The sequence below is a fragment of the Vipera ursinii genome, assembly GCF_947247035.1.
Source record: "Vipera ursinii genome assembly, chromosome: 11".
NCBI classification, from domain to species: domain Eukaryota; kingdom Metazoa; phylum Chordata; class Lepidosauria; order Squamata; family Viperidae; genus Vipera; species Vipera ursinii.
Genome location: NC_139524.1, coordinates 1,696,359 through 1,722,381, shown reverse-complemented (window position 1 = coordinate 1,722,381; position 26,023 = coordinate 1,696,359). Strand labels below are relative to the sequence as shown.

Here is a 26,023-nt window from a genome sequence, read left to right as displayed (position 1 = left end):
AACAAATGCTCATGTAAATCACACAGAGGACATTTAATCTCATATTAACAGTTTTAAAAATCTGGGTCACTACTGAGACCTACTTAGCTTCATTAAATGTGGTTTCCAAAAATCCAAAATACAATTGCAGATGTACAACTGTCAATGTGGAATTTGAAAATGCATGGTGAGAATCTCAAGGCACGAAGAATATATTTTAACCTTTAGGAAGACATAAAAATGTAAATCAATATTCACGTATTTTTTTTCAAGTATTTTTTCTTCCATAAGAATTAATAACTTTCAATAATTAGTATTAACTATGCCCTAAAAGAGAGCAGATGTAATTTCATATTGAGGTTTCTTTGCAAGATACAATCTGGGTCATTCCCTGGGACCAGTGGTTTTCACTGGAGCTGGTAAAGCCACACCCAATCAGACACCACATGAATATGACGCACGGAACAGCCCAAAGCGCACATTCTGGTGAGAGAGAAGTTCCCTGAGGATGGGGGCTCCAGCATGAATCCTAAAACTTGGAAGACTAAACCTCTGGTCCCAGGGAATTGACCCAGATTGGGTCCTGCAACATTATACTGGCACATGTAGAGTCACCTTTATTCATGAGGTTTGTTTATGTATTAATTTATGTATTAATATGCCTGGAATAGAGTTATACCACCCTATATTAAATCTTAGGCAAGAGGTTGTTATAGAGTGAGGGAACTGACCAATTTCATCCTATTACACATTTTTTCTCTTCCAAGGGGCCCAACTAAGTATGATTTTTAAAGCCTTAGGCTCAAGCTTTCCTAAGGAAAGATGAATGTTTTTTTGGTCTGGACAAATGGTCACCTATTCAAGCAAAGTGCATGAAGTGTGATTTGGGGAAAGAAAAATGCAAAAGGATTATTGGAAGACGCTATGAGTAGAAAAGGAAGGTTTACTCACTACTTTTTGGATGTTTTTGCTTTCAGGGCCTCCTTTTCCTCTTCAAATTTTAACTTGTTCTGTTCTGTAACCCCTAAGATCCTCTCAATATCTTGAATGGCTCCCTAGAAAGAGGTGGAAATGCTGCAGATCAGCCCCAGAGATTTCCCCATCCAGCCTCCACTCATCTTTGGGCTTCTCGGCATTCACCTAAGGCTGTGTTGATGGAAGATGGTAAGCTAAAGTCAAGGAAAGTGCACCACAGTTCACTCTGTGGGTGCACATAGCTGGCTAGGGAATTCTGGGAATTGAAGTCCACAAGTCTTAAAGTTGCCAAGTTTGGAGACCCCTGCTTATGGTGTAATCCAAAGCTGAAACTACCATCATCTGAAATTTACAGCCAGGACTCGTAACTAATGGCAAAGTTTGGGCAGAAGTCTTGGTTCTTAGAAACCCAAAATGGTGACTTCAACATTTTCTAGAATCTTTGCAAAAATTTAATATGTTGCCTGAATGGGCAAATAGCATCTTCTGACTTTTGGACTTGTTTTCATTTGGGAAGACTGGACTTCAATTTTCAGAATCCTACAGCCTGCCCAAAGAACTAAGTAGATGCAAGAATGAGGTTAGGTGTGCACACAGGGATGTCACCCAGGGGTGGGTGGGGTGTCAACCAAAGCCATTATGGAGGTTACATCCATATAATCAAGAGGTTGTCTTTACTTTTTGGCATCCCTTGTGGACACCTTTGTGTGGGTGCCTTCATGGTACCTTTCCTGGGGTTGAGATGGACTACTGCTTTTCAGTTCATCACTCAGAATTGCTACTGCCACTGGGTGTATTTCACTGGCAGCTTTTGCACATTTCGAATAGGAACCAAGCCATCACTGTGCAGTAGCACACAAGATACAATTCTTAACGCTGACCGTGGGCAGTACAGGTTGGAAATACAATGGATGGTTGCGGGAGCTGGACTCTAGTCTAACAAAGAGAAGGACTAAGGGTGATATGATAGTCTTTCAATATTTCAGGAGCTGTCATGGAGAAGAGGTGATCGATTGATTCTCCAAAGCACCTGAAAGCTAGACAAGAAGTAACTGGTGAAAGATTATTAAAGAGAGATTCAAGCTAGAATTAAGGAGAAATATCCTGACAGTGAGGACAATTAACCAATGGAACGGCTTCCCTCCAAAACTTGTGGGTGCTCCATTACTGGAGGTTTTTAAGAAGAGACTGAACAGCCGTTTGTCAGATATGGTACAGGGTCTTCTGCTTGAGCAGGAGGTTGGACTAGAAGACCTCCAAGGTCCCTTCCAACCATATTATTCTATGTTCTATGTTGACTGGAGCTGAGCAACAACTGAGCTGGCCGTTCACAAAGCACCAGCACTCCAGAGATGCCAGAGACAGTAGCGCCCCCCAGAGGCACCCTAAGTGGTAAACACATAAGTCCAGTAGAGTCTTGTTTTGATACGCATAATATTAGGCAGAAAGTATACAAGTGCAAGCCCTGGGCTTACAACCATCACCCTTCAGTAGCTTTTGGAATATAAACAGGCCTATTTATTTGCCTCCTCCTAATGGATGTGTTTTAATATTTCAAACATCTCAACCGTTTCATTTGACAAATCAATAGGAGAAGTCTATGGGGAGAAGAGCATTTTTTTGCCTCTCCAATTAGTAAATCCAAGAGCGGATGTATGCAAAATGAAAATCTAATTTCCTCAGGAGCTAGCCATTCATGCCAGAGAGGATTGTGTTGTTTGTGTTTTTTAAAAGAAATATACCATTCGCTCTCAGCCCAAGCAAATCCATGCTCCCGTATCAAAATTCTTAAATTTAACTAACAGATTCACTGGTAATCTCACAATATTGACCCCCAAGCTGTGAAATACGTACTGCTACAAGCAGAAGCGAGGATAGTTTAGCACTTGCTTGTACTGTAATACAGCATGGCGTGTTTTCTGTCCTTGAACAGAAATTTAACTGGGATCGTTAGTTAATTAACACCTCACCTTAAAATTGGTCTCGGCATGCATATTAGGTGCTGATAATTCTTGATAGATGATGAAGAGATGCTGAGCAAAGGTCATGAGGACCCCCTGGAGATGTTCCCCAATTGTTCTGTTAATGATATCCAAAGAAACGTCTTTGCCAATGATTCTATTTGCAGGCTTAAAAACAATCGCCCTCTCATTTGGGCTTGTCAGACGGTGGAATTTAATGAATATTTTCAATCTCCTAAGGTGGCAATCTTCAGGGAGATACAAAAGATGAGGCTCCATTTTAACTTGTCAGTAAAAAGGATTTGTGTAATAAATATTTTTTATTAATCAAGTAATGGAGGAGGGCAAATGCTTGAAGAGTCCCATCTTTTCTAAAGCATCTCAAACACATGAATAGGTACCGCTGGTGGTATGAAAACCCCAGCGTTATTAATGGCAGAGCATCCTATTGGAAACTTGGGTTTGCTCAGGTCCACCATGAAAACAGGAGTTCAACCATTTCAGTGAAGCTTGGGCTGTGGCTGCTCTTGAAGAACAGTTACTAGGTAAAAATAATTATGGATATTTTTAATCTGGTTTTTCTGACACAATTCTGTGCCTTAGCCATAAAGGTTTTTGAAGGAACCATTCTCTCCAGGCTTTCATCTTTCAGAACACTGGCACAGAGCAGGTAAAAGGAATCTTAAACTACAGGACTATCAAGGTCCAGCAACTCATTTCTCTCTCTTGGAAACTTACATCATTCCAAAGGTGTTTCTTTTCTGGTCTTCAAACAAGATAAAAATGGTTCCTTCTTTTAGCTGTTGAGATGGATAAGATGTTAAACTTCTTACTGTGTCCGGAAATTCTAAACATACAATTTCCCAAGATCAAATGCTAAGGCGCATTACATGGGATGATGTGATTTAAGAAGAAATGAATTTAAGAGCAAGCCAATTAAGGTGTTCACTTCCAAGCTGATATAAAAAGGTGGTGGTCAAGTATTCAGCAAGAGAAGCGGCTGGAAACAAAAAATATTTCTAATTCCTTCCTCCTCTCCCCCTCCGAGGCCTATCTGAACTCTATTAATAAAAGCACACAATCATAACTTTCATCGAAATGGATCATAGGGGCCAAAAATATGGAGATTCTTTTCAGAAAACAGTTAATGTGTGGTTCACTCATTTTATAGGTTTGCCCTCTATTTTTTCCCCATCCTATTTTCCTACTGTTATTTCACTGAGATTAAAGCCGGCGTCCTTCTTACCCGCACATCATAGCCAATCCCGTGAGCCTTGCACATCTGGAGGAAAACATTGTAGTAAATGAAGGAAAGGTTGCCATTCTTAATCGAGCTGCTCACCAGAACGTGGCGGCTGACCAGGGATGTCTGGGGAAAAAAGGAAAAGGGAAAAAAAAGGAAAAGAGTTAATGCTGATGAATCCCAGATGGATTCCAGCTTCGAGGCAGTGCAGATTTATACCAGAGTAGCTTAATCTTAAGGCCCCGGCCTATTTCCTCAGTCTTCTTCAGAGAAGCAACTCTCAGCCTTTGCAATGACTCTGTTGAACACAGATAAAGGGGGAGATTAGTGCTGTAACTTGAGGAGGCTCAAACCTAAAGCAAGACAAGGCCCATTGCCATTCACTTGTCCCCCTCATGGGTTGTCCCATGTTGAATTGCAGTGAGTTGTCCGGTGGTGAGTTAACTGGGGTGAGTCGGATGCAGTGAAACTGCTGAGAACTTCTTTGAGAATATAGTAGTTCCCATCATTTTTCTTGTGTCTCATATACACACCAAAATGTTAAAATTGGTCTTAAGGTCTCAGTCATACATGTGCTTCCTCACCATGAGCACTGCTTCATTTTCCTCCTCCTCTTTTCTTAAAAAATGTCCTTGGGCAGAGATGGGTATTTTTCAGGCCTTAACAGTAACCCTGAGTGGGACAATGACAAACATGGCCAGATTTTGTTATTTTTCTCTCCCAAGGATGGGAGGTTTTTAAAATAAATTCATAAACAACCCACCGTGGCAAGCCTATTTTGGCCTGCAGCACAATTTTTATTCCAATCAGAAAATGGCAGGAATTTCTCGTGCCAACCTTGAGAGTTTTACCGCTGATCCAGAGGGTACCCCAAGTGCCATGAGAAAGGCACTGGGGGGCCATTGGCTGAATTGACCTGAATTTCAATGGGCACACGCAGGGTCCTGTGAACTGCCCTGAGTCCCCAGGGAGAAGGGCGGTATATAAATTTAAAAAAACCTTAAAACCTTAAAATGTGCCCTATGTCGAAAGGCAGTTTGGGAGGCTCCTTAGAACAAATGTGTCTCGAGCAGCTTTTGTTGACATTGCTTATTTCCCCTCCTCCCAAATTTCTCATTCTCAAGTGTTATTTGAGGCATGAAACTGCTAGCCAGAGGGGTGACGGCTTCTCTTTCTTGCACATCATGCTCACACGTGCACTCTTACGAGACAAGCAGACAGGCTGCCTCTCCGAGGGCCCCCTTCTCTCTGGGACCAGCTGGCTGAAAGAGAGGCTTCCAAAACAGGCACCCAAAGTTTTGAGAAATTTGTTCCTGGCAAAAGACAGCGGCAAATAGAATAAATGAATGCTTGATAAAATAATCCAAATCGCAGTTTAACAAGCGTAAACCTGAACGTAGCAGTGATAACACTGAACTATTGTTTAAGCGGAGGCATCAGTCTGACGAGGCGCTTATTTCAGCTACAAAGCAGACAAACACATGCATAATGAACTGCCGGATGAATTATTAATGTCTTGCTTATTTAGCCTCATCTGTCTCAAAGATAATGTATCCTAAGTATAATGAGTGATTGGTTTTCTACATAATTACAGTAGCGGCGGTATCTAGGAAATTTGCTCTGGCAAAGGAGATTTCTAAAAATAAAAACCATCACTCGTACTCGGTCACTGCTCCATTTTATCAAAATCAAAGCGAGCAGCCCGGTGAACACATAATAAATTCGCAGGGACAGAAGCATTATTAACATCATAATTTCACATAAAGTGTTTTTACTTAATCATTCATTATAGATCATGCACTGTAAAACAATTTGTCTCTGTTTGTTTCTTTTGGTTTTTTAAAAGATGTGATCTGCTGGTCCCCAGTTTTACCCCAAATGCTTGGCTGAACGGGGAAGAGGAAGAAGAGGAAGCAGTCATGTGCTGAGGGCAGCTGAGGGCAACTGGAAGGTCCAAAGTGGCAAATATGCACAATAACCTGCAATTATTTTAATTTAAAGAATTGCTGCTTGGTTACTTTCCATTTCTAAGACCTGGACCTAGACCCGAATCAGAACTCCTCTCACCCCACGTAGTAGCTTGAGAAGATCATCAAACTTGACATTTCGGAGCTTGGACGCTTTGGAGAATGCACAAAATCTGGCTATAAGGCAACTTTCCCATACAGGGGCACCCCACACCAGTGCTAAAATGCCAGGTTTTTGAGATGTAAAAAAATCAGGCCAAGATTTCCCCACCACCTCCACCTTTAATATAACATATAAGCAGTACAACTCAATTGAAAAACAAACTGAAATGTTTTAGGAGGGGAAAATAACAATAAAAAACTTACAATAACATTGTTGCATGAAGATGAACATATCAAATGCCTGGGAAATCAGGAGATCCAAGCAGTTCAAATAAATATAAAGATTTATTGCAAGCTTAAGCTCTCTACAAGAATCTGAACTACTAACAGTCAAGGGAAATTCATGGGAGTTTATTTATTTATTTATTTGTTTGTTTTTATATACTGCCCTTCTCCCGAAGGACTCGGGGCGGTGTACAGAGCAAGGTAAGTATACAGTAAAAACAATAGTAAAATAAATGAAACCCCAAAATCTATCAGGCCAGGCCGGCTTGCTGGAATAGGTAGGTTTTTAAGTCACGTCGGAAGGTGCGAAGGTCGGGGGCCATCCGGATTTCGGCAGGCAAGCAGTTCCAAAGGGTTGGCGCACCCACTGAGAATGCTCTCCCCCTGGGGGCCACCAGCCGGCATTCTCTGACCGGTGGCACCCTGAGGAGGCCCTCTCTGTGGGAGCGCACAGGACGGAGGGGTGTTGACGCTGGCAGTAGGTGCTCCCGTAGGTAATCCGGACCCATGCCATGTAGGGCTTTGTATGTCATCACTAGCACCTTGAATTTCACTCGGAAGGCAACTGGAAGCCAGTGCAGCTCACGGAGGGGGAGGTGTAATATGGGAGTATCGGGAAGCCCCCAAAAGTGTTCGTGCAGCTGCACTCTGTACCAGCTGAAGCTTCCGAGTGACTTTCAAGGGCAGCCCCATGTAAAGAGCGTTGCAGTAGTCAAGGCGAGAGGTCACAAGTGCATGGGTGACTGTACGCAAGGCATCCAGGTCCAGATAGGGTCGTAGTTGGCGCACCAGGCGAACCCGAGTGAAGGCCCCCCTGGTCACAGCTCCTATGTGATCTTCTAAGGAGAGCTGTGAATCTAGGAGGACACCCAGGTTGCGAGCCCTATCAACGGGGGGCAATAACTCGCCCCCAATATTAAGGGATGGAATACTCTGAGTATCCTGGCATGCCGGTATGTACAGCCATTCAGTCTTGTTCGGGTTGAGTTGAAGCCTGTTCCTCCCCATCCATTCCCGGACCGCTTCCAGGCAACGGGACATCACGTCGAGGGCATCACTGATGTGGTTTGGAGTCGAGATGAAAAGCTGGGTGTCATCAGCATACTGATGGTATCCTACTCCAAAACCACGAATGATCTCACCCAGCGGTTTCATGTAGATGTTGAACAGGAGAGGCGAGAGGACCGACCCCTGAGGAACTCCACAAACGAGAGGCCTTGGAGTCGACCTCTGTCCCCCTGCCAACACCGACTGCGAGCGTCCCAGGAGAAAGGAGGAGAACCACCGAAGAACCGTGCCTCCCACTCCCAGTCCCCTGAGGTGCCGCAGTAAGATACCATGGTCGATGGTATCGAAAGCCGCTGAGAGGTCTAATAAGACTAGGACAGAGGAATGTCCCCTGTCCCGGGCCCTCCAGAGATCATTCATCAGAGCGACCAATGCCGTCTCCGTGCTGTAGCCCGGCCTGAAACCCGATTGGCACGGGTCTAGATAATCCGCTTCATCCAGGATCTGAGGAAGCTGATGCGCCACCACACTCTCAACAACTTTCGCAAGAAAGCGAAGGTTGGAGACCGGACGAAAGTTATTCAATGTAGCTGGGTCCAAGGTGGGCTTCTTGAGGAGAGGTCTCACCACCGCCTCCTTCAAGGAGGCGGGGAAGCGACCCTCACTCAGAGAAGCAGATATGACCGCCTGGAACCAGCCTCGTGTCCTCTCCCGAGCTGCATAAGCCAGCCATGAAGGGCACGGGTCCAATAAGCATGTGGAGGAGCTCAACCTCCTCCTAATCCTGTCCACTTCCTTTGGAGTCACAGGATCAAACTCCTCCCAGATGACGTCGACAAGACTGCTCGTGTCCTGCTCGTTAGACTCTGCCCAGTTAAGAATAGAAAGGAATTCTCTTGTGGGTGTAAAGGGACTCATGACTGATGATGCCTTTGACCCCTCTCTGGGGCTCAGGCTGGTCACCTCCTACAACTCACTCTTATACTAATACTTCATTGAAGGAACTTTTGATTTTTTGACACCATCCAGTCTTGGGGTAGGAGCCTATCAGCACAACACAACTTGCTTTGGGAATCTTTGCCCACTCTTCCTGGCACCAGTGCTCCAAATCTGTCGGATTGCCTCTCCTGCGCAGTAGATTCAGGTCTGGACTCTGGCTGGGCCATTCCAAAACTTTGATCTTCTTCTGGTGAAGACATTCTTTTGTGGATTTGGAGGTACAGTTTGCATTGTCATCCTGTTGAAAGGTGTGTACTGACTGCTATTTAACGTCAGTTTGAATGTGAATGGTTCATTCCGAACACAGCCACGTTCCTAATTATAAGAGAGTGTGAAGACTTATGCAGCCATATTATTTTAATTTTTTATTTTTATTTTCCCCCTAAAAGATTTCAGTTTGTTTATTAATTGAATTGTACAGCTTGTATGTTATATTAAAAGTGGGAAAAATATCAAAGTGATTTATTTTGGTCTGAGTTTTTTACATTTCAAAAACCTGGCATATTGTGTAAAGTTTCTACATCCACTGTATCTGGTAACCTACAAATATGCTGACTACAAATCCCAGAATTCCCAGGAAGATGGGTTTCCATCTGGGAATTTTGAGAGCTGTACTCCAAAAAATGGAGCTTGGGGGAAGTTAGTTACAATGTTTGCAAAGAACAGTAGCTGTATTTCAGAGATCTGCCACTTAATTATTCTGAAGGATAATGAAAGTCAAGTCTATGGGAAGTGATATTCAACTTCAGAATGCCTTTCCTGACTTCTGGAAGAAAAAACTAAGAGCCCTTGCAGTTGGTCTGACCTTCGCTCGTGAAGGAGATGCTAAAAGAAGACCCGAGTTTAAAGAAAATGCTGATAAACAGAGAACCAAATATTCAGAACAACATAGAATAACAGAGTTGGAAGGGACCTTGGGGGTCTAGTCCAGGGCTTTTCAACCTTTTCAGAAGTTGTATCACTTTTAGGACATGACAATATTCGAGTACCACCAGTGCTTAGCAAGGTGTCAAAAACTTGATGACAAAAAAAAAGGGGGGGAGGGATTTTGCATGTTATTGTTAGATTCATTTGTTGTTATAGAAATGGCTAGTTTATAATATTATGGAAACGTAAAAGGTTGAGGTTCGATGTTAATACTTCTTTCTACTGCAACAGAAAAAATCGGAAGTCAATGCCTTTTCTTTTTCCCTTCTGCCCCTCATCTTTTTTCTTTCACCCTCCACTCGCAAAAGCCCCCCTCTCTCACACACACACTTCTCCCAGAAAGCGTCCCCCCTTTCTCCTCACCGCTTCTCTGACAAAAGCCTTTTCTCTTCTGTCTCCGAGTCTTTTTTCCTCTCTCCCTCTCCCACGCAAACTGCCTCCTTTTGTAGCCTCTTCTGTCTCAGCCCCCCCTTTCTCTTCCGGGTGAGCCAGAAGTGCCGATCCCGGGGCCTTTGCCTCGCCCCAGCTGCCCTGCAGCCCCCCCCCCAAGGACTCCCGCACGGCGAGTCCTGCGCTGCGCCACTTCGGCTCGTTCCCTCCCCTGCTACCCTGGGCTGGGCTGGGCAGGGCCACATACCATACCACCTGCCAGGTGCCAATGTCCCACTGGTTGAAAAGTCCTGGTCAAGTCCAGCCCCCTGCTCAAGCAGGAGACCCTGTACCATTCCAGACAGGTGGCTGTCCAGTCTCTTCTTAAAAGCCTCCAGTGATGGAGCACCTGCAACTTCTGGAGAGAAGCAGTTCCACTGGTTAACTGCCCTCACTTTTAGAAACTTTCTCCTTAGTTCTACAGTTGCTTCTCTCCTTGACTAATTTCCATCCATTGTTTCTTCTCTTGCCTTCTGGTGTTTTGGAAAACAGGCTGACCCCCTCTTCTTTGTGGCAGCCCCTGAGATATTGGAACACTGCTATCATATCACCCCTAGTCCTTTTTTTCATTCCACTCATAGATACTAACAAATGCTGGAGAAGGCCAGGAGTTTTCTTGTGAATGTGATAAACCAGTATTGTAAGACAATGAGTTTGGCTTTAAAAAGCTACGCAGCTACTCAGCAATGGCAAGACTTCTACAGGACCAGCCCAAGACAGTTTGTTACCTAAGCATAAAACCAGCAAAGGCTGTACCTTCTGCTAAGAATCAGAAGAAAGGATCCATCAAGAAATTATCTTCAGCCAGTTATGTTAAACCCAACACGAAACATCAGGCAGAGGGAAAGAACTGGTAATTTCCAAATGTAACTATAAGTAATTAATTAGTAAATTAAATTTTATTGTTCATAATGGTTGGGGAAATGATGGGGGCCACATTGGCTACATTGTCCCTAATGCAATGGGGTGATGATGCAGGAGGGGTCAGGGCAGCAGCGCATCAAACAATGGGGAACCAACACCCTTTAGGCCACAAAGTACTTATTTGCTGAGTCACTGGCCTATCTGTTTCTTCCTTGGAAAGGGCATCACTTACGGGTTGGGTCTGCTCCTTCTGCAGAGGCAGGGCAAGTGGTTTCTTTGCAGGGAGCTGCACCTGGAAGCGGCTGGAAGCGCAGTTGAAGGTCCCCTGGGTTACGTAGAGCGCGATCTGGGTCATAGCCAAGTGATCACTATAGTGCAGATCCAAGTCTATCGCCCAAACCTTGGGAGAGAAATAGATCCGTCAGGGACAGCTTCTCTTTTAGGCTTAGAAATAAACCTCTTGGCATGAAGGTAAGATAGCCTTACTTTACATCTGGAGAGCACAAGAGGTACCAGCAGTGAACGTACTGTCTGAAAGGGCCCAGACATTTGTGAACCTGTCTTATGTTTCGTATCTGCCTACAATCTCAAGTACAGAAATGCCTCCTCTTGGGTGAATGGAGTTGTGTTCTTTTTAATACCTGAAAGGTCAAAAAAGAACTCAATGAAAGCAACAAAATGGAGGTCACAGCAGGGTACCACCATTACAGGTAGTTCTCGACTTATGACCACAAGTGAGCCCAAAGTTTATGTTGCTAAGTGAGGCAGATGTTAACTGAGTTGTGCCCTTTTATGATCTTTCTTGCCACAGTACTGAAGTGAATCCCTGCACTTGTTAAATTAGTAACCAGTTGCCAAGCGTCCAAATTTTGATCTCATGACTGTGGGGATGCTGCCATGGTCATATGAAAAATGGTCATAAGTCACTTTTTTCAGTGTCATTGTAACTTCCAATGGTCATAAAATGAATAGCTGTAAATTAAAGACTACCTGCATTGTCCTCTGCAGGCACTTTCAGAGGTGAATGTCATCAGATGTGCATTGCCCATAATTAAAATATGACTTGTTGAGGGGGGTACAGAAAAGGTACATCAGTGCTTCGGAGGGTTGCAGTTTGGATGATGCTAACCTAGTAGTAATGCGTAGCACTACCGAAGCTCAGCAGCTGTGAGATTCATGTCCTAGAAACACAAGCAATATTAGGGTGAAGGTTCATTCTCCGAGCTTGTGGGCTGGTGTTGGAGAACCCTCATCCTATACCCGAGCTACAGATATTCACTACTAGTTCAAACACATGAAAGAGCTCATGAAAGAGCTTGCTGGACCTGCAGAAGCTATGTTCATCCATTCTCACAAGGCATCTATGGACAGTAACAAGCAACGTCTAGATATCTAGATATGATCCATGACCTATTATTTCTTGTTTATACGTACAGGGTGAGCTTATGCACCAGAGACAAATTTCTTGTGTGTTCAATCACACTTGACCAATAAAGAATTCTATGATTCTATGGCTGACATCTGCAAGTTTAAGCTAATTTGGGGGTGAATATCTGAAGTTAAACTTGATAGAACATTATCAGTGTGCTCAAAGAGGTAAGCACTAGTGTTGTAAACCAACAACAGTGCAAATGCTCGAGAAGGTTCCTATTTATGACTGCATCCATGGCCACCTTCATATTTTTTAATGTAACCATGACAAGCTGTACATCAAGGGTCTGCAGCAAGTCATCTTCACTTTCAGTTGTTATATCGAAAACATATTTATAGTCACATATTTGAAAGCTAGCTCATCACAGAGAGCTTAGGAAACAAGCCATATATCAATTCTACCATTCAATAGGATTAGAAGCGGGCATAAAATAGACCAGGATCTTCAGGGGAACCACTCGGTGCTCTGCAATAAATCACGTCTCAATTGAAACAAAATGACTCTGCTGCCCTATTCTAGTAGGCTTGCTAAAAAGAAGAGGAAGAAGAGAAAGCTTGGAAAGTTAACTTTTTGTATGGAAGAAATATGAGGTTGTACACCTGGGCTGCCTCTGCGGGGAACCTGTTCATCAGCCTTGCTGATTGGGGAATTCTGGGAATTGAAGTCCACACATCTTCAAGCTGCCAAAGTTGAGAGACACTGTTTTAAGGGAACATCTGCCCATCCTTTCCAAAGATCTCTCCACAGCCTGGAAATGTATATGTTTTGATCATGAAAAGATGGACCAGCTCCTAGGTTTCTAAACAAAAGTGCTCCACAGAAATGGCAACTGAAATGTTCTTAAACAGTGCCTGGGATTTAGAACATGCCTGAATATTGCAGACCATGTAAGAAAATTGTACAAATGCAGTGGTAGTGTTGGCATGGCTCCTATATCCATGGCAATTTACTCATGGTTTATATAAGTAACTCTGTTTTCTGGGCTTACATGACACTGACACTTACATGACACTTACATGAAATTAAGCAGCCTGCCTGTGTTTTCATGACACCCAAGCTAACAAGCAGGTGGCCATGGCTTGGGATACCCCTGAACAGCGAAAGAGAAGAGTAAAACGTGCTTCAAGGCAAGGCAGTCAAAGTTGCCAGCATTTGGAAATTGAGATGAAATTCAATAGGGAAGCTGGAGGGGGAGGGAGGAAATGGAGGAGGAGGAGGAGGAGGATTGGTCAACCCATTAAAAAAAACTCAGCTCATCAGTTCCATTCCCCCCCCCCAAAACCACCATCAGAACTGATGGAGCTTCTTGGATGAAAAGTGAAATATTTTCTTCTTCCTCAGGGAAAAAACAGTCCAGTTTTGCTTTTTGAAGAAAAAAAGCACCTTTGAATAGCTATGGGACACCAGCCTTCTCCCTTCTGGAGAACTGAGTTTTGGCCATGCACCTGGGCACAGGTTGGTCACTCCCCGGAGTGTCTCCTGTAACTATTGGCCCTTTAGAAGCAACTCTCCCACAGAAGGACTTGGAGAAGCCACTGAATGGTAAATGGCATCATTATAAGGCTATTAAGGGGTCAGACAGTCAAGGCCTCTTGCTAAACTGGAGCTAATTTCTGAATCATATTACAAAATAATGCCCCTTTTTATAACAGCAAATAAATCATGTCAGAAACAGTTAATAATGAACCATCAAGTATCAGTTTTACTGTTAAATATCCTATTTGTCCCCTTCATGGATTACTGCCTTGTCGTGGCGAAGGGTCTTGCGTAACAATGAAGCTATGAGCTATGCCGTGCAGGGCCACCCAAGACGGACAGGTCATAGCAGAGAGTTCTGACAAAACGTGATCCACTGGAGAAGGAAATGGCAACCCACTCCAGTATCTTTGCCATGAAAACCCTATGGACAGTACCAAAAGGCAAAACGATATGACGCTGGAAGGCGTCCAATATGCTACTGGGGAAGAGCAGAGGGCTAGTACTAGTAGCGCCAGAAAGAATGAAGCGACTGGGCCAAAGCCGAAAGGACGCTCAGCTATGGATGTATCTGGTGGTGAAAGGAAAGTCCGATGCTGTAAAGATTTTTTTCTCCATAGGAACCTGGAAGAAAGAGATGACAAGACTGAACATCGACATCTTAGGAATCAGCGAACTAAAATGGACAGGAATGGGTGAATTTAATTCAGATGACCATCAGGTATACTACTGCGGGCAAGAATCCCTCAGAACAAATGGAGTAGCCTTCATAGTCAATAAAAGAGTAGGACAAGAGTAGGACTAACACCAAAAAATGATGTCCTTATCATCATGGGGGATTGGAATGCTAAAGTAGGAAGCCAAAAGATAACCAGAATAACAGGCAAGTTTGGCCTTGGGAGTACAAAATGAAGCAGGACACAGGCTGACAGAATTTTGGCAAGAGAATAAGTTGGTCATAGCAAACACGCTTTTCCAACAACCAAAGAGACGGCTCTACACATGGACATCACCAGACGGTCAACACAGAAATCAGATTGACTGTGTGTTCTGCAGCCAAAGATGGAGAAGCTCTGTACAGTCAGTAAAAACAAGACCAGGAGCTGACTGTGGCTCAGACCACGAGCTTCTCGTAGCAAAATTTAGGCTTAAACTGAAGAAAGTAGGGAAAAGCACTAGGCCACTCAGGTATGAATTAAATCATATCCCTGTTGAATATACAGTAGACGTGACAAATAGATTTAAGGAATTAGATCTGATAGACAGAGTGCCTGAAGAACTATGAATGGAGGTTTGCAACATTGTACAAGAGGTAGCAACTAAAACCATCCCAAAGAAAAAGAAATGCAAGAAAGCAAAATGGCTGTCTGAGGAAGCTTTGCAAATAGCTGAGGAAAGGAGGGAAGCAAAAGGCAAGGGAGAAAAAGAAAGATACGCCCAATTGAATGCAGAATTCCAGAGAATAGCTAGAAGAGATAAGAATGCCTTCTTAAATGAAGAGTGCAAAGAAATAGAAGAAAACAACAGAATAGGGAGGACCAGAGATCTTTTCAAGAAAATTGGAGAGATGAAGGGAACGTTTCATGCAAAAATGGGCATGATAAAGGACCAAAATGGCAGGGACCTAACAGAGGCAGAAGAGATTAAGAAGAGGTGGCAAAATTACACAGAAGAACTATACAAGAACGAGCTTAACATCCCTGATAACCACGATGAGGTGGTCACTGACCTCGAGCCAGACATCCTAGAATGTGAAGTGACGTGGGCCTTAGGAAAGCTGAGCAACAACAAAGCTAGTGGAGGTGAGAGTATTCCAGCTGAGCTATTCAAAATCTTAAAAGACGATGCAGTAAAAGTGCTACACTCAATTTGCCAGCAAATTTGGAAAACTCAACAGTGGCCACAGGATTGGAAAAGATCAGTTTACATTCCAATTCCAAAGAAAGGCAGTGCCAAAGAATGTTCAAACTATCGCACCATTGCACTCATTTCACATGCTAGTAAAGTTATGCTTAAAATCCTACAAGCTATACTCCAGCAGTATGTGGATCGAGAACTACCAGAAGTACAGGCAGGATTTCGAAGAGGCAGAGGAACTAGAGATCAAATTGCCAACGTACGCTGGATCATGGAGAAAGCTAGGGAGTTCCAGAAAAAGATCTACTTCTGCTTCATTGACTATGCTAAAGCCTTTGATTGTGTGGATCACAGCATACTGTGGCAAGTTCTTAAAGAGATGGGAGTACCAGACCATCTTATTTGTCTCTTGAGAAACCTATATGCGGATCAAGAAGCAACAGTGAGAACTGGACATGGAACCACCGATTGGTTCAAAATTGGGAAAGGAGTCCAGCAAGGCTGTATACTGTCACCCTACCTATTTAACCTATATGCAGAGCACATCATGAGAAAAGCAGGGCTAGATGAATCAAAAGTTGGAATTAAGATTGCGGGGAGAAATATACTGCTCAAAATAATGAAGGGAACAGAAAATAAGACATCCTACTATTAAATACAGTACATTGTGTTGTTTAAGTGTTCCCTTTATTTTTTTGAGCAGTATATTAACAACCTAAGATATGCAGACGGGGAAGAAATGGAGGTAGTGACAGATTTTATTTTCCTGCACTCCAAGATCACCGCAGATGGGGACTGCAGCCAAGAAATTAAAAGACGCTAGCTCCTGGGGAGGAAAACCATGGCAAATCTAGACAGCACACTAAAAAGCAGAGACATCACCCTGTCAGCAAAAGTGCGTGTAGTCAAGGCTATGGTCTTCCCAGTTGCAATGTATGGCTCTGAAAGTTGGACCATAAGAAAGGCTGAGTGCCAAAGAATTGAGGCCTTTGAACTATGGTGCTGGAGAAGACACCTGCGAGTCCCTTGGACTGCAAGGTGATCAAACCGATCAGTCCTAGAGGAGATCAACCCTGACTGTTCTTTAGAAGGCCAGATCATGAAATTGAAACTCAAATACTTTGGCCACCTAACGAGAAAGAAGGAGTCACTGGAGAAGAGCCTAATGCTGGGAAAGGTTGAGGGTGAGAGAAGAAGGGGATGACAGAGAATGAGGTGGCTGGACCGAGTCACTGAAGCAGTAGGCGTGAGCTTAAATGGACTCCAGAAGATGGTAGAGGACAGGAAGGCCTGGAGGAACATTGTCCATGGGGTCGCGATGGGTCGGACATGACTTCGCAGCTAACAACAACAACAGCATTGTCAACTTAAATATTTTCCATTGCATAAGGAAAAAAAAGAGCTTTGGTCTTCTGTTGGTACAGTTCAGTGGGAACATTTCCCACTTCTACTGTATTTTATAGTATTTTTCTCTAGCAGTCCTCTCCCAAATTTGCTCTACAGAGGCACACATCCTTCGCTGGCCCTCAAAACAAAAAATTTAAACGAAAGAAAACTCTGCTGAATAAAAATGAGGGCAATCTTGCCAGGACTGTCCTCCCAGTGCCTCCAGGATAGGAATTCAACATTCTCCTCTCCTCTTCCCTATCAATGGTTGCCAGAGGTTTCTTGCCCTGAGGCAGAATGGATTATATTATTTATTTATTTTGATGCTTGTATTTTAACTAGTCAAGCACAAGAATCCCTCTTTCTGCCCTGTTTTACAGGCATGCCTGTTCCTAGGGCTAGCTAGCAGATCTGAGTTGGGGAAAAAAGATGATCTCTAGATGCCAGCAATGAGACACTGAGAAATTACATCTTTGCTGACATCTAGCAACATTCAGATGATTGCAAACAATCCGAGCTGCCGATACCTGCCCACCTCCTTGCTGGCTGCAATAGTTTTCTAATCTGATCCAAAGACTGGGAGCTGGGCTGCCTGGAGCTCTAGAACATTCAAAACAACATATGGGGAGAAGATCAGAATACAGAGATATGGAATTACAGAGTTAGAAGGGATCTTGGAGGTCTTCTATCCAATCTCCTGCTCTAGCAGGAGACTGTATACCAGTTCAGACAAATGGCTGTCCAATCTCTTCTTAAAAACCTCCAATGATGGAGCACCCACAACTTCTGGAGGCAAGTCGTTCCACTGATTGATTGTTCTGTCACGAATTTTCTCCTTAGTTCCAGGTTGCCTCTCCTTGATGAGTTTTCATCCGTTGCTACTTGTCTTGCCTTCTGGTGCTTTGGAGAACAGCTTGACCCCCTTATCTTTGTAGGAGCCCTTGAAATATTGGAAGACTGCCATCATGTCACCCCAGTCCTTCTTTTCGTTAAACCAGACATACCAGTTCCTGCAATTGTTCTTCATATGTTTTATCCTTCAGTTGCTCTTCTTTGCACTTTTTATTTTTATTTTTATTCTGAAAAAGAGAACTTTTCCTTCTTCAAATTTCTGAAACCTCATGTTCATCCAGTCCTATCCGTTCTCTGGCAATGATCAAGTCTTCGTGAAATATTAGTGCAGAGCTGATTCTTTGGAAAAAGCCTGTTCTTTCTTCAGGGAGGCGACGTTTTTTTGCTTGTAGTCTTCTTCCAATGATCAAAAGTCCAGGAGTTTAACTCTCATGTCTCAGCAGCTTCTGGGTTTTCCTGAAATGTTAGTTATTAAATACTGGGATCTTTGGAGACATTGACGAGGCAAAGGTGAAAGTAACAGAACGTTTATTAGGTTAACATAGAAGCGGCTCTAACAGCCGCCTTGACATTTATTTATATGGACTGCTGATAGGCAGCAGCCAATGAAATTTAAACAATTCTCCCGCCCAAAAATACAAGCTTGCAAACTTGCAGACAGGCAATTAACTTTCAGACAACACAGCCTTTATTCAATTATAACGGGCCATATAATTTACTTCAATACATAATATTAGTGATTGCATTCTAGGCTCTCCTGGAATCTTCAATGAGATGTTGAAATCTTGGCAGACTTTCTGTAAGTTTGAAAATTAGGGGATTTTTTTAACATTTTTTACAATTGCATTACATTTCATGGACCCGGGTGTCCCTAGGCCTGGTGCTGCCAACTCAAGTTAGGCAGCATGAGATGTCAGCAGCTAAAGACGCTTCCAAGGCTTTCAGCCCCACCTGTCCTGGCTGCTCCTGCCTTCAGGCTCCTGTCACTGTAAGCCAGAAAGAAGTCTCAACACTCCATCAGGTCAGCATTTTAAAATTGTAAAGACTTTCAAGAGTGACTGTTAACTTTTCTTACCGCTGAACTTTGTGCTCTTATTCTGGGCATGAACGTGGCATATGTAACACAAATACCTCATAGAACATGGAATAACAGAGTTGGAAGGGACCTTGGAGGCCTTCTAGCCCAACCCCCTGCTCAGGCAGGAGACCCTATGCCATCCCAGACAAATGGCTGTCCAGTCTCTTCTTAAAAACTTCCAGCGATGAAGCACCCACAGCTTCCGGAGGCAGGTCATTCCACCGGTTAATTGTTCTTGCTGCCATGTGCTAAATAAGTAAATACTGTTCTCACTGTCAGGGGATTTCTCCTTCGCTCTAGGTTGGATTTTTTAAATGAACTTCCACCTGTTATTTCTTGTCCTGTCTTCAGGTGCTTTGGAGAATAGATCCACCCCGGCTTCTCTCTGACAGTTACCCAATACTGGAAGACTGTGATCCTCGTACCCCAGGTCCTCACACTTTCCTTACGAGATGCAACATGAAAAATGCACAATATTGGTCACACTCATATCCCTTGCACTTTGCAAAGCTGGCATATTTCTGCAGATTTCATCCACCCAGCTAGAACACTCTATCTAGAGACTTCTATTTCACTCCTTCCAATATTAACTCTTATGAGTTCTTTTTAAGGACTTCGGAGTCTTATTTAATGGGAAGCATCATCTGGGTTGTTCATTGTTGTAATCAATACCTCATTTGCACTTCTCCATCTCCGGTGAAAGAACTTTGTGTATGATTTCCTATTGGACGATTGTGTTTCTTTTGAAAAAAAGTTTAACTGCTTTGCCAAATATAAGCTTATCAGAGACCACTAGATATTTGTGTCTGGAGGACATGATGATTTCAATGGATAGCAGTGAGGAGTCTATCCTGCCTTGTTTGCCAGTTGCATTCAACCAATTTGTCATCTGATTCATAATTGGGAAGGACCATTTTTTTGGATAGAAGTAAAACAACCAATGCCGACTAAATAGATACAGCTTGTACAACACAGAGAATTTAAATGTTCAACGCTGGTCACAGAAGCCTTACCATGATTGTTTTTACCAAAGACCAAGTAGGACAGAACAGCTTCTATTCTCTGGTGAGAAGGAATAATCCAGCTGTTGACATCTGGTGGAAAAACAAAGTTACAGCCCAGCAGCTGGGACACCATGTGAAAGACAGAAGCTCCTGACTCCCATTTGCAGGCATAAAAGGAGGATCTTGTAAGAGCTTTTGAGCCCCAGAGCCCCAAGCAAGGCTCTTGAACCAGAGTGTATCCCTGTCTTATGCCCACTGGGACCTTTGTAAAATCATACCCCTATCAATAAATAAATCCATTGTGGGCTCATAAATCCAAGCTCATTTCCACTTCTTCCACACTTCTTTGGAGGGTTCAAAATTAGGGGAGCATGTGACTTAAAGCCCCTCTCTGCCTCTTGGTTAATGGAGATATTTTCCACCACGGGGGAAGGAATATTCAGTTTTGCTGTTGATACCCACAGAATGTGAATTGATCTCAGTGTGCCTTAAGCAGGTAGCATGTTGGCTGGAATCGTATTTCTCTCCCACCTCTGTAGAGCCGTAACTCTTCTCCTTAAGTCTCTGTGCTGGCATCCATCACCGCCTGAATCAGCTGCAGGCCCTAAGCCTTCATTTGAAGTTCTTCCTCCCTTCCTCCTTCTGCCCCAATTTTCTCTCTCACCATTTCACCCTCCGTTTTTCTTCCTTCCTATGCCAAAGGCCCATCAACTCCCCACACGCACCTTAAACACCTTCTCCATGCCTGTTGTCAGCCCTCATCCATACTCTTTCTGCCCTTACCATCTTCTGAGATTCCCCACCACCACTTGTCATTGTAGCTGACAACCTCTGATCATTTCCCCTCCAAGTGTTAACCAGAGATAACTCTGCTCAGCATTTTAGAACAGCCTAGGTCAGGAGTAAGGGTTCCAAGGATGCAATTCTTGTATCACCAGTAGCCAATAAATCCTGTTGTCTCCATCCACCATTTGAGCTGTATAGGCCAGGAAATCCCAGCCAGTGTGGTTCAGAAAGCCCCAATGGTGCGATTCTTCCATATCGCTCCACAGCAATCCGGCCGGATTCCCACTTGATGGCGAGGGAATACAAAACATGCATTCAGATCTCATTATTATAGTTGGTTGCCCAGGCAGCCAGATGTTTAGACTGGATTTGGCATTCTTATCCACCTATTTGGTCCTTCCAAGGACATGGGATGGGGAAACGTTGATTCGTGATGGTGTTCAAGGCTGAAAAGCTGCAGGATAAAAGCTGTTCCTGGCATAGCTGCTTTATGCAACTGAGTGGCAGTGATTTTGTCAATGCCAAAGATATTCAAGATTTGCTCCAGATGTTTTCGAATTGCTCCCAGGAGTTCTATCACTATTGGTACTATCTTTGCCTTCTTTTGCACAATCTAGTTGCAGGTCTTTGTATTTTGTGATTTTTCTCCAGTTTTTTCTCTTTTATTCTGGTGTCTCCAGATACTGTCACATCCAGACTTTTTTTTTGTCTTTCCTATTGACAACGGATTCATCTGGCATGTTATGTGGCAGGTGCTTATCTCTTTGAATTCTTTTTTTATAATATTTTATTAGTTTTCTAATTTTACAATTAAGTATTTAAAAAACAATGTGGTGGCTGGGTTAATCAATAATTCAATAACATACATAAATCCTTAGTACAAATCTCAAGTTACAACATCGGATATTTCCTCTCTTTTTCCCTTAATATTACTATCTAATACAGTTATTATTATTATCAACTAAGTAAAAACATCATTATTGTCAACGCTGCTAACATCGAATGTTATTGCTTGACAAGAGATGAAGGAGTAGCTATTTCATATGTTAAACCTGTGTATTGCTTTAAGACTTGTGTATTGTTTTAGTTTAAAATTGGTGGGATGGAAAAGTAGGAATGCACTCTGAAGGCCATTTGTCTCTCTAAAGAAGATAAGATTTTGGCGGTTCTTCCAACGGAAGGGAAGCTGATTCTTTAAATTAATTGGAGAATATAATTAATGACAAAATTAGAAAGGTGGAGAATTGTGTTTAATTATATTGTGCAAGGGGCGGAGATTTCAGTTTCCAGCTTCCTTCGAGCAACCATTTGCCGGTGTATTAGGCTAATAAAGGACTTTTATTAGTATTTATTTATTAGTATTAAATTGAAGACTTTAAAAATAATTCAAGAAGACTAAATATGTCCCCCAGAAATTCTCTTTACAGCTGAGTTTTTCACAGGTGGTATCTGTCAAGGTCAAAAAGGTTTTTTTCTGGAGTCTGGGCTTCAAGCCAAGTCTCTTTTAGGTAATAACAAGTTACAGAGCCTCTTGAAGTGGGTGAAGGAGAGTACAAAAGTTGCTTGAAACTCAACATTAAGAAAACCAAGATCATGGCATCCGGCCCTCTCAATTCCTGGCAAATAGATGGGGAAGAAATGGAGGTAGTGACAGATTTTATTTTCCTGCACTCCAAGATCACCGCAGATGGGGACTGCAGCCAAGAAATTAAAAGACGCTTGCTCCTGGGGAGGAAAGCCATGGCAAATCTAGACAGCACACTAAAAAGCAGAGACATCACCCTGTCAACAAAAGTGCATATAGTCAAGGCTATGGACTTCCCAGTTGCAATGTATGGCAGTGAAAGTTGGACCATAAGAAAGGCTGAGCGCCAGAGAATTGAACTATGGTGCTGGAGAAGACTCCTGCGAGTCCCTTGCACTGCAAGGCGATCAAACCGGTCAGTCCTAGAGGAGATCAACCCTGGCTGCTCTTTAGAAGGCCAGATCCTGAAGTGGAAACTCAGATACTTTGGCCATGAGAAGGAAGGACTCACTGGAGAAGAGCCTAATGCTGGGAAAGGTTGAGGGCAAGAGAAGAAGGGGACGACAGAGAATGAGGTGGCTGGATGGAGTCACTGAAGCAGTAGGCGTGACCTTAAGTAAACTCCAGAAAATGGTAGAGGACAGGAAGGCCTGGAGGAACGTTGTCCATGGGGTTGTGATGGGTGGGACACAACTTCACAACTAACAACAACAATACCATATTTCACCACAAGATGTCACCTATGCCATTTAAAGCTCCTTGCTTGTCGCCCCTACAGGGTGACTTTTGACCCTTTCCAGGGTCCCCCAGCGGGATGAATTCAATCGCAGAAGACAGAGTTTGCCTTCCTGCATCTGCAGGCCCTGCAATAGCAAACCAGAAGTTCTTATCTCTTTGAATTCTATGGTCCCACAGCACTTTAGCTTCTTCATTTTCTATTACTTTGTCTATTTTGTGATTCCACCAGTTCTTGCTTGCAGCAAATGGTATTTCTTCCAGATCTTCCAATGTACTGTTGTTCCTACTTTGTCATGCTTTTGCTTGTGGTCAGTTTGTGTGATTTTCTTGCATCAGCTAACTAGATGTTCCACTATTTCTTCAGCTACTTTGCAGAGGCGGCACTTGCTGTCTGTTGCTGTCTTCTCAATTCTGGCTTTATATGCCTTTGTTCTTAAGGCTTGGTCTTGTGCATCCAGAATTAGCCCCTCTGTCTATTTCTTCAATTTTTCTGCTCTTAGCCTTTGCCAAGTCTTGTTATTAACTGTTTTGCCTGGTAGTCTTTTTATGATCTGGCCATGTAATACTTTGCTTTGCCCATGCCTTTTTTCTATACTTCATATGGCCTTTTTGAAGGTCAGTCTGATCTCTCTGAAATTCAGTGAACTCTCATGATGTACAAGCGTCTGTGCATCTTCTTCACTGTCCTTCAGGTATTTTTCCAATGTCCTTGCTCTTCTTCAACTCTCTGTCCCTTACATTCCACCCCCATCTATGCACCTTGGCAAATAGATTTTATCAACATCACTGCATCGATGAAGGGTATGATTCACTGTCATTATTTTTCTGGTTCTCCTACCGAGATCTGCTATTCCAGTTGTAGATCTAATGACTGGAATTGCCCAGCTGTTAATTGCCTGAATGGTGTTCCTCCACTGAGCTTGGAATTTAAGATCTTCTTCACTCTCTTGATGTATTCATTTCTAACCTTCTTCTTGACTTCAGTGTCCTTGATGTTGTCAGCTTGAAGATATTTGTAGTGATTGTCTTCATCCAGATTCTTTATACAAGTTCCATAGGATATTTTGATTCCTTCAGTTTTCACTATTTTTCGCTTGTTGATGATGAGGCTGACACATTTGTCCAGTTCAAATTCCATTGCAATATCTTGGTTGTATATTCACACAGTGCTGAGCAGGGATTCCATGTGAATACAGCTTTAGGTTTTCAGATTATTATTACTATTACTAATTTTAATTATTCTTATTTTAATTCAGATTATTATTATTTCTTTGCAACACCCCAACAACACAGGAGATACTGTGTAAAATATAAATGTTCAGAGTGAATAAAAGCCACAGTTATGGCATCATTCTTTACAGGAGGCACACAAATGTTTCAGTTTTAAAATCTGAGAAGGACTGGGAAGCATAAATTCTTAAACAATTGCTAAATTATCACTTTTCTTCATTCCATTTAATTGTTTTCTGCCTCCAGTTTTGACTTCTATAGTTTTACAGGGAGTGCACCTACTTTTTGTGTATGCTTTTTTAAAAAGAGGCTAGATTATACAGTAAAAATGCCAATTAGTAAAATATTAATGCAAATCAGTTATCAGAAGAGAGTGCTCTTTCTTATGGTTACAATTCACAATGGGACTGAACATTTTAGCAGGGATTACAGTTATCTGATTTGGCTGCCATCTAGTGGTGACTGGTGAAATACTTTGATTTACCAAACATTCCAGCCAAAACCAATTGCAGGTAGAGTCCTTGACTTATAACCGTTCATTTAGTGACTGTTCAAAGTTACAATGGCACGGAAAAAAATGGATTGCAATCAGTCCTCACACTTACAATCATCCCAGCATCAAATGATAAAATCCATCATGGCACCTGGCATATATTTATGACCGTTGCAGCATCCCCGGCTCATGCGATCAGTCTTGTCTGGCTGGCTGCTGACAGGCAATGTCAATGGGGAAAGCTGGGTTTGCTTCACAACCTTGTGATTCACTTAACACCCGCAGTAATTCGCTTAACAACTGCAACAAAAAGGTCACCAAATTGGCCGCGACTCACTTAACAGCCGTCTTGCTTAGCAATGGGTGTCTGGTCCCAAATGCGGTTAAATGTTGAAGGGTTCAACTATTGCTGTGAAAGACCAACCACGGAGGCAAGGCAGATCCTGAAGGATTGCAGCCAGCAAATTCGGATTCCTATTCTGGAGACGTTTGGCCAGTGAGAACACAAACATAAATGTGCTGCTGATGGCCATTATACGATTATTCTGCTCTAATGTTTTAGTAACTTCTGAGTAATTTATAGCTTACTTATGGTTTTAGTGTATTTTAGTCTGTGCACGCATCCAAGCCGAGGGAAAAGGAAAAGTTCTACCTAAAAGGACAGCAGACATTTATCCCGGCAAGGAACCACCTGGCCTCCTTTTCCTTCTAGCAGCTGAAGGAAAAGTGCAAGCAAAAAGGGGCTTCCGCCTCTGCTCTTCTGTATTCTGCACTTGGTTTTCTGTTTCCTTGTCCGCAAGTTAGTTTTCTCCCCCTGCCTAATTTTCATTCCCTATTTGGGTGAAGAAAGGCAAAACAACCTTGAGGTCTATCCTGGTCAGGGGTGTCCCAAAGGCGCTTTTTCAAAAGGTGACTGGACTTTCTTGGTTTTTCCTAGAAGACGTTTCGTTTCTCATCCAAGAAGCTTCTGAACTCAACTGAACTGACAAAGCTTCTTGGATGAGAAGCGAAACGTCTTCTAGGAAAAACCAAGAAAGCCCAGTTGCCAGTTGAAAAAAAACTCCTCTGGGACAACTGTGACCTTTTGATTCTGAAACACTTTGAAAAGTAGGGCTGATCTGGCCGTCTGTGCTCGGACAGTTCTTGAGACTTGAACGAGGTGTGCCAGGGCACGAGAAGAGGCAAGAGGGGAAGACTCCCCCATTTCCATAAGGGCAGCCACAGGAGGAAGCCTTCGCATGAGCTCCTCGAAACAAGCATGCCGAGGCCTCTCTCCTGCAAGCCACACATCAAAAAGCCCCGTCCCAGAAGAGAAGATTTCAGAGAAATGCGCTTTGGATTGGGTTGCATTAAAAAGCAACCGTGAAGAATCACTGTCCCTCTTGCTGCCATTTCCAGACTGTAAAACATTCTTCTGCAGGAGATTT

The 26,023-nt window shown here is 43.0% G+C and overlaps 1 protein-coding gene across 1 annotated transcript in view; it reads right to left on the bottom strand.

Moving 5' to 3' along the window:
• Window positions 1-929: 929 nt before the first annotated feature.
• IQCH (IQ motif containing H) overlaps window positions 930-26,023 on the bottom strand; it is a gene marked incomplete at both ends in the record, with an annotated part of 134,872 nt that continues 109,778 nt past the window's right edge. The window contains 5 exons of the mRNA XM_083371727.1: window positions 930-1,034; window positions 2,925-3,033; window positions 3,654-3,715; window positions 4,162-4,284; window positions 10,972-11,139. Of these exons, the coding sequence (XP_083227853.1) occupies window positions 930-1,034; window positions 2,925-3,033; window positions 3,654-3,715; window positions 4,162-4,284; window positions 10,972-11,139 (567 nt within the window). The remainder of the gene's footprint in view (window positions 1,035-2,924; window positions 3,034-3,653; window positions 3,716-4,161; window positions 4,285-10,971; window positions 11,140-26,023) is intronic.